General features: G+C 63.5%; 2 protein-coding genes and 1 non-coding gene across 3 annotated transcripts in view; 2 read left to right on the forward strand and 1 right to left on the reverse strand.

The window, feature by feature from the left end:
- Positions 1 to 4077, forward strand: part of NOP56 (NOP56 ribonucleoprotein) — a gene marked incomplete at its 5' end in the record, with an annotated part of 5039 nt that extends 962 nt beyond the window's left edge. The window contains 6 exons of the mRNA XM_025194488.1: positions 591 to 757; positions 953 to 1053; positions 2083 to 2231; positions 2426 to 2547; positions 2695 to 2853; positions 3477 to 4077. Of these exons, the coding sequence (XP_025050273.1) occupies positions 591 to 757; positions 953 to 1053; positions 2083 to 2231; positions 2426 to 2547; positions 2695 to 2853; positions 3477 to 3662 (884 nt within the window). The remainder of the gene's footprint in view (positions 1 to 590; positions 758 to 952; positions 1054 to 2082; positions 2232 to 2425; positions 2548 to 2694; positions 2854 to 3476) is intronic.
- On the forward strand, positions 2277 to 2347 carry LOC112548501. The gene has a single exon (XR_003092228.1). It is a non-coding gene; the product is annotated as a small nucleolar RNA SNORD56 (small nucleolar RNA).
- Positions 4078 to 6347: 2270 nt separating the features above from the next.
- Positions 6348 to 8354, reverse strand: part of IDH3B (isocitrate dehydrogenase 3 (NAD(+)) beta) — a gene marked incomplete at its 5' end in the record, with an annotated part of 4393 nt that continues 2386 nt past the window's right edge. The window contains 3 exons of the mRNA XM_025194489.1: positions 6348 to 7412; positions 7909 to 7969; positions 8104 to 8198. Of these exons, the coding sequence (XP_025050274.1) occupies positions 7323 to 7412; positions 7909 to 7969; positions 8104 to 8198 (246 nt within the window). The remainder of the gene's footprint in view (positions 7413 to 7908; positions 7970 to 8103; positions 8199 to 8354) is intronic.

Consider the following 8354-nt stretch of genomic DNA (forward strand, 5'->3'; position numbering starts at 1 on the left):
GCACCGGAGCTGCTGGGGGAGGGGATCCGGCCTCACACCTAGTTAGTGCCTTCTGGATCGGGGCATAAAATCACGTCCACCCCAAGGCCTTCTGGAGGCAGGATCAGCCTCGTCCAAACCGGCCCAGACAAACCCCATGTCCTATCTCGGAGCCACGTGACACAGTCACCCCTGACAGCCTCAGGCATCGCCCCCACCTCTGCGCCCAGGAAAGTAGGGGGGCTGCAGCCTCCAACATCTTGCTGCAGCCAGGAGGGGTCGTGGGTGCTGCAGAGGAAGGGGAAACCCCCCAGTCCAGACCAGTCTGAGCAGGGGGGAAATCCCTTCTTGCCCCAGTGCAGCGCGGGGCTGGGCCTGAGCGCGGGGGCAAGACCTTCCAGCCAGGACCCTGCGGGGTCCGTGCAGCAGGAGCATGGGCACAGCCCAGCCCCATCCCTAGCCGGGGCTGCAGCAGCGCCAGTGCCCCTGGGGGAGGATTAAAGCCCTGCAACACGTTTAACCAGGGGCTGCTGGGAGATTTCCCCCAACCCCTGTAGGGAGGGGGCAGGGGGTGTGCTGGCCCATGGGGGTTGGGCAGTGCACTGACAGCCCCCGCTTCCCCGCAGGTATGGACATCTCCCCCATCGACCTCATCAACATCGAGAGCTTCTCCGGCCGTGTCATCTCGCTGTCCGAGTACCGCAAGGGGCTGCAGGAGTACCTGCGCTCCAAGATGGGCCAGGTGGCCCCCAGCCTCTCGGCCCTCATCGGCGAAGTGGTGAGCAGGGGACGGGGCGAGGAGCGGGACCGGGCGCTGCCAGGCCACAGAAATGATGTTGTAGTGAGAATCTGTCAATCCACTGAGCTCTCTGCTGAGAACCCATCACTGCTGATCTGTGTCCTGGCTCCCGGGGCCTGCTCACATCCCTGCTCCCGGCAGCAGATGGGTGAGCTTCCATTCTCTCCCCCGCAGGTGGGCGCCCGCCTCATCTCGCACGCTGGCAGCCTGACAAACCTGGCCAAGTACCCGGCCTCGACGGTGCAGATCCTGGGGGCCGAGAAAGCCCTGTTCAGGTACCGCCACAGTGGGGTCGTGGTGATGGCCGGCTGCTGGGCCGCTGGGCTTGACGCGCTGGCTGGCTCTGCCTGCTGGTGCGAATGATATGCCAGCCCCAGCCTCTGAGCGACCCCCCCCTGGGTTCCCCCTGTCGCGCTGAGCTCGTGGGACCCTCTCGCTGGGCCCTGGGTGCATGTGGAAGGTTAGATGTGCCTCAGCCTGGGGTGGGGGGAGTGGGGCTGGCAGCACGAGTCTGGGCACAGCCACTGGGCTGCGGCTCGCGTCTGGATGCCTACATCGCTGGAGGGTTCAAGGAGAGGGTGGACGGGCACTCGGGGAGGGATGATCTGGGCACAACGATGCCTGTGCTCTGCTGTGGGGGTGTCCCAGGCTTCGGGGCTCTGCTGGTTGCCTCTTCCTGCTCCACATGTCGGGGTTTTTAAGGCACTGCGTGTTGGCTGCAGCCGGGGCTGGGGCTGGGGCTGGGCTGTGCCAATGCTGCTGCTGGCGCCGACCCTGCAGGGTCCCGGCTGGACGGTCTTGCCCCCGTGCTCAGGCTCAGCCTGACGTTGCACTGGGGCAGGGAGGGATTTCTGTCCCCCCTCCCCCCATTCAGACTGGTCTGGACTGGGGGCGTTTGCCTTCCTCTGCAGCGGGGGCACAGCCTTGGCTTGGGCTCTCTGCAGCGTCCATGACCACCCCCGGTCCTTCTCTGGCAGCAGCAGGACGTTGGCATCTGCAGCCCCCTGCTTTCCCAGGGGTGGGGGCAACACCTGGGGCTGTGTCGTGTTGGACACAGGGTTTGTCTGGCCTGGTTTGCACACGGCTGATCCTGGTTCAGCCGGACTGGGACTGGATGCGACCGTGCTGGTCCCTGCCAGCCCCGCCTCTTAAGGATCCCAAGTGGGGCTGGGGTCCCGTTGCCCTGCAGAGACCCTGTCCCACACGGGCAGATGAATTCCTGCTTCACCCATGTGTTGCACCACCCAGCCCAGCAGTGCCCTGCCTAGAGGCTGCTCCATCGCCTCCCTCTTGCCCCGTTGCAGGGCCCTGAAGACGCGCGGGAACACCCCCAAGTACGGGCTCATCTTCCACTCCACCTTCATTGGCCGCGCCGCTGCCCGCAACAAGGGGCGCATTTCCCGCTACCTGGCCAACAAATGCACCATTGCCTCCCGCATCGACTGCTTCTCCGGTACGGGGCGGGGGCTCTGGGGGGCTGGCGCTGGCCCCAGCGGCTCTGCTGTGATGGGAACATTTTTCGTCAACAGCATTTCACGCAGTGAATGGTGACACGTGACTTCTGAGCAGAGCCGGCTGGGGCAGGGTGGGGACAAGGGATGGCTCTGGGCGGGGGCCTGGCCACGTGCTCACACCCCCTCTCTGCAGAGGTGCCCACCAGCGTCTTCGGTGACAAGCTGCGGGAGCAGGTGGAGGAGCGCCTGGACTTCTACGAGAGGGGCGAGCCGCCGCGCAAGAACCTGGAGGTCATGAAGGAGGCGGTGGCGGAGGTGAGCGGGGTGGGGGGGGCCTGACCTGCTGGTGGAGGCCAAGACTGATTTAATGAGGCTGATCCGACCCTGGGGCAAGAGGCAGGGGAGCCGGGTGCTTGCTGGCTGCGGGGTAGGAGCTGACAGCACGCGTTGCTCTCCCCTCAGGCCACGGAGGTGGTGGCTGAGCTGAAGAAGCGGCAGGAGAAGGAAAAGAAGAAGGCGAAGAAGAGGAAGCAGCGGGAGAAGAGGCAGCTGGAGGCGCTGGCAGCTGCCGCGGCCGAGGAGGAGGAGAACTCGCTGCTGGATACGACAACAGAAACCGAGGTGAGGGGCTGGGGCCGTCGCTTCCGTGGGGTGCACGGTCCTGCTCATCCTGGGGCTGTCGGCTCCGTCCCTCCCCGTGGAGCTGATCCCCGCCTTGCTCTGGGGCAGCGGTTCCCAAACTCAGAGAGTGCGCACCACCAATTTAAAACGATACAACCTTAAGTGCCACCAGCAGATTTTTGTCGTAATTACAATAAATCTGTTGACGCACGGTACTGGCTGTGTGTGTACCACCGGTCGTACCTCTACCACAGAGCAGGAAGACCCTAGTGCGGCAATTCCCAGGGGCGCGGGCTCTGGCTTCCAGGGGCAGCACCGGCCCAGGCCTGGCTGGGTCCCTGGCACAGCCCTGGCAGCACAGGGAGGGACAGTGCCCTCCCTGTGGGCACTGCCGGCGCCAGCAGCCCTAGGGCCTGGGCCATGTGGGTGTGCTCGGCCCATCCCATGTCGCCCCTGGCTGGGATCTCAGCTCCTGCTTCATCCTTGGTGGATTCCTTCTCCTACCCCCGAGCTGGCTTTCTCAGCTAGGTGCAGGCTTCACCCAGCCTGTCCCTGGCTGCTGTAGACCCCAAGCTACTGCCCCCTGCTCTCCCATCCCCCTGACCCCCATGCTTCCCCCTCAGGAGCTGAAGACGGAGCTCAAGAAGAAGAAGAGAAAGAGGGAGGCGACGCCAGAGCTTGAGGAGAACGGGCTGGAGGCCGAGGCCTTGCCCCGCAAGAAGCACAAGGCGGCCATAGGTGAGCCTGTTGCCTCGGACAAGAAGAAAAAGAAGAAGGCAGCGGCGGCTCAGGATGAAGACGAGGACTGAGGGAGGGGGCTGGGAGGGGGCCCAGGAGGCCTGAGGGTCCTGGCTGCTGCGGTGTCTGTCCCGCGTTTTTAGGCAGCCGCCTGCCTGTGAATGTAGCCCGGCCCGGGCAGCCTGCATGGAGGCGTGCTCGGCCCTGGCGGCTCAGGTGAGTTGGTGCCGAGGGCGTCTCCTGCAGAGACGGTCACAGAGTCTGGCTGGGCCCAGCAGGGCCACAGCTCGTGCCACGTGCCACTCAAAGGTGCCGCTGGGGTCTTGGACTGGGCTGTCCTGGGGCTTCACCTGCTCCCGATACTGCTGCAGTTGGCACAGCTGCTGCCCACTCGCCCGTCCTGCTCTGGGGCTGCGGCTCGGCTGCATAGCCGCCTGCCTCACGTGAGACACGTGTCCTCAATAAAGGTTGATGCTGTTTCCAGCCTGCACTGTCCAAGTTTTGCTGCTGCCTGGAGCCTCTGCCCAGCAGCTCTGTGGAGCTGGGCAGTTCCCAGAGTCCAGGGCTGGTGCAGCTGAGCAGGGTCAGGCCCCTTGGCCACAGGCTTTATTGTGTAGTTTATGCGTGTTGGAGACGCATCATTGCCTGGGTGCTGGGGAGTAGGGACAGTTCAGCCCCTGCCCCAGTCGCCCACCTGGAATGGAGTCTGCCAGAGAAGGAACTGGTGCTGGGCTGGGGCAAAGGGGGTGAAACCCCTGGGGAGGGCAGCATCTCCTAGAGCTTGGGGTGCACCTCCTTCTCATGCTCTGTTACATGGGGTCCGCACTTCAAAGCCTCCCAGCCCTTTTCCCATCAGCTCTCTAGCCCCAAAAATGGGCTGGCAGCCAAGGGAGGTGCCCACCAGGGGCTGGTCAGCTGCTTTATTGTGGGCTGCAGGGAAGGGCCCAGGCTGGAGCCCCTTGGGGCTGGGGGGCCAGCGAGCAGGGTAGCGAAGCAGTGTAGGGGCGCTGGGCGCAGGTGGCTACTCCTCTAGGGCTGCGATGACGGCACGTGTGAATTCCAGGGACGTGGCGTAGCCGCCCATGTCTGCCGTGCGCACCTGTGGAGAGAGGGCAGCAGTGTTAATGGGCCCAGGGCGGTGGCTGGGGCTCAGCCTGGGCAGGGCCTCTGCTGGCTCGGCTCCCTGTGCTCTGCAGCTGTCTGCTGGGTACCGCGCTCCTGGTGGTGCAGGGAGCTGTCCTCGGGCAAGGGTGGATGTGATTGATGGAGGCCAGGCCAGGCTGGGGGGGGGCCCAGGTCTGTGACTCAGAGTTCAAGGGCTCTGAAGGTGCCTAGTGAGCTGAGCCACGGGGTGCTGCTGGCACTGGGCCCTGCCTGCTGCCACAGTCCCTCTCTAACCTACCACCCCACTGCACATCTGCCCCATCCCCGATGACTGACAGTGGCATCTGTCTCCAGCCAGGACCCACGGAGCTGCTGGGACAGAGCCCGGCTCTGCCGCCTGGGACACATTTTCCAGCGCTGCACTGTGCAGGCGCTAGGCTCACAGGGCCCTGGGTGGGGGTCATACAGGGATGAAGAACCAGAGCCTGGTGGCCCAGAAACAGATGAGACACCCCCCCCGGCTTCAAGGGCACTGTGCATCCGGCTCTGCGCTGTTCTTTGCTAAGTTGGATTCATTAAAAAAATAAAAGAAAACCTTGTGTGCAGCCGGGCCCAGGCAGAGGCAGGGATGGCTTTGGGGAGAGCACCCCACAGCACAAGCCTCTCACCCCATGGCTGGAGCTGGGGCTGGCCTGGGCCAAAGGATGACTGGGATGGGGCCTGGCTTCACCCACTGCGCAGGGGGCTCCCCCTGGCCCTGGATAAGAGTGCAGCCTCTTAAAGACCCCCAGGGTAGGAGTCAGCACCACTTCCCTTGGAAGTTGGTTCCAGATCCTAGCCGCCCTGACAGTGAAGTAGTGCCTCCTGCTGTCTAGTTTGAACCTACTCTCTAAGAATCTGTGGCCATTATTCCTTGTTACCCTGGGGGGGCGCTTGGGGGAACAGGGTCTCTCCCTTTAGACGGCCACCAGATCCCCTCTCAGCCTTCTCTTGTGGAGGCTGAACAGGTTCAGGGCCCGTCGCCTCTCCTCGGGCCTGCCCTGCTGCCCCCTGACCTTGTGATTGTCCTTCTCTGGACCCTCTCCATGCTGTCCACATCCCTCCTGAAGTGGGGTGCCCAGAACTGGACGCAGTACTCCAGCTGCGGCCTGACCAGTGCCGCGTAGAGGGGGAGGATCACCTCCTTGGCCCTGCTCGAGATGCACCTGTGGATTCACAACAAGGTGCCGCTGGCCTTCCTGACCACGACCTCGCATTGTCGGCCCATGTTCATCTTGGAGTCAATAACAACTCCAAGATCTCTTTCTGCCTCTGTGCTTTCGAGACAGGAGCTTCCCAGCTTTTAAGCGTGCTGCTGGTTCCTACTGCCCAAGTGCAGCACCTTGCACTTGTCAGTATCGAAACGCATCATATTTTCATTAGCCCACCCCTGTAACCTGTCCAGGTCCTGCTGTAATCTGTCCTTCCCCACTAGAGTGCCCACCTCACCCCAAATCTCGGTATCACCAGCAAATTTAAACAGGTTGCTTTTTACCCCGTCCTCCAACAGTGGAGGCCCAAGGAGCAAGCCCTGGGGGACTCCACTGCCCACTTCCCTCCAGGTCAAAAATGACCCGTCCACCACCACCCTCTGAGTACGACCCTTCAGCCAATTTGCAATCCATCTTACTGTGTAGGCATCTTTATTCATGATCACGGTACAAAGCACTCTCATAAATAGGGGACAGACCTGCCTGCTACCGGTCCCTGGGAAGGAGTATAGTGAGCCTGGGCCCCTTGCCCAGCCCAGGTGCAGAGCAGGGCTCCAGCGGGGGCCCGAACTGGCTCCTGCCCATACCTAGCAGCCTGGCCCTTTTACACAGGCCCAGCAGCACAGGACCTGTCCCTGCCACAGCTTTGGTGCAGGGACACACACCTCGTGGCCCAGGGCCTTGAGGAGTAAGGGGGGCTTGGCTGTGCTGTCACAAGTGCCTAGTCCCCAGGGCCAGGTAACAGGGGCCACCGGCGCGGGGAATGAAGGCCAGACCCAGCTCTGGAGAGACCAGTCACAGCCCTACTGCTGCTCCATGCTGTTCTGCAGGGGGGGGTGCAGGCTGGATAGAGAGCCCTGTCCCTGCTGTGCTGAGGCTGGAGCGTGGCTGTTTTGGGGTTACTAGGACCTGTGGAAGCTATAGCCTCCCCAAGCTGGGACTCTGGCAGCCTGCCCCCACCACCCCCTGGAACGTCTCACTTGCTTTTTGGACCCTACTTAAGCCCCAATCACAGCCTGGGCCCCGCAGAGGAGGGGGAGTGCTCTGCTATCAGCAGTCCAGCCCAGAGCGGTGCAGGGGCTCCACACCCTGCAGCCAGGTGAGGCCACAGCCCCCTGGCCTGGGCTCAGCAGGCCTCAGGGTTTTGGAACAGGCACCAGCTGGATGCCAAGGAGGTGGAAGTCGTGGGGCACTGGTGGGGATAAGCCCCTCCACCCAGGGGACTGCTGTGGAGAACAGGTTGGCCCTGGCAGCCACAGAGCAGGTGACAAACATCAGGGCACCAGGGCAGGGGCCAGGGTGAGAGGTCCACTGGGTCTGGAAGCTAGAGGTGCTGGTGCACACACGCAGTCCCGGGGCTGGGCGCGGCCAGGGGGCCTAGAGCCCGTAGTGGGGGTGCAGGTTGTCAATCACAGACTTGATGAAGTCCGAGGTGGTGGAGTAACCGCCCATGTCCCGGGTCCGGACCTGGAAGGGGAGGGGCAGAGAGGAGAAAATGGGGGCGTGAGTGGGGGCGCCGAGGCCAGTGGGCGAGGACAGGACAGCAGAGGAGAGCACAGGACTGGCAGCAAAGCAGATCCCTGGTGCACTGCCCTGCCAGGAGAGGAGAGGCTGGAGTTGTGGAGCAGACATGAGGCAAAGCCGGGCTGAGGGAACCAGGCGTTCACACAGGCATGGGGATGGGAGCGGTGCCCCTCCAATTTCCCTGCGGCCGGCTGGAACAGGAGCCACCCCAGACGGGCACAACTCTGGCTCTGCGCAGCCAGGCCAAGCATCCCACTAAAGCAGAGCCTGGTCCAGGGTCCAGCCAGGCAGGCGGACCCTGGCCCGGACACAGCTGCCATGACTGTGGCCCTGAGCAGACCGTGCCAGCTGCACCCCGAGGGGACCCAGAAAGTCTCCGAGCACCAGGCGAGGGTGGCAGCAGAGAAGCAGGAAGGGGCCATGGCAGCCTGGCACTCACCTTGCCGACCTTGATCACTTTCTTCACAGCATCCGAGATGATGTTAGCGTGAAACTCCAGGCTGGTGGGGAGGAAACCAGATGCGCTCAGGCTCCCCCACACGGCTGTGCCCCAGCACTGCCCCCCCCTCCCAGTACCCATCCGAACAGGCCCGACACCCCCAGGTTGCCCCCTGCCCCCCAATGCAGCCCTTACTTCAGATGGCGCAGCATGTTGGCAGCAGAGAGCAGCATGGCAGTGGGGTTGGCGATGTTCCTGCCCACTGCCTGTGCGAAGGGGTGGCGGGCGCCCTGCAGAGACAGCCAGCATTAGGTGCTGTGCCCAGGCCAGGGGCCACAGCTGCACTAAGCACGAGAGGGGGTCCAGCCCACGTGGATGCAGGATGCGACTCCTATGCCCTCTCAACCCAGGGCAGACCCAGCTCTGCTTGGAAATCTCTAGGGAAA

This window comes from Alligator sinensis, unplaced genomic scaffold (genome assembly GCF_000455745.1).
Source record: "Alligator sinensis unplaced genomic scaffold, ASM45574v1 scaffold1676_1, whole genome shotgun sequence".
Lineage (NCBI taxonomy): Eukaryota > Metazoa > Chordata > Crocodylia > Alligatoridae > Alligator > Alligator sinensis.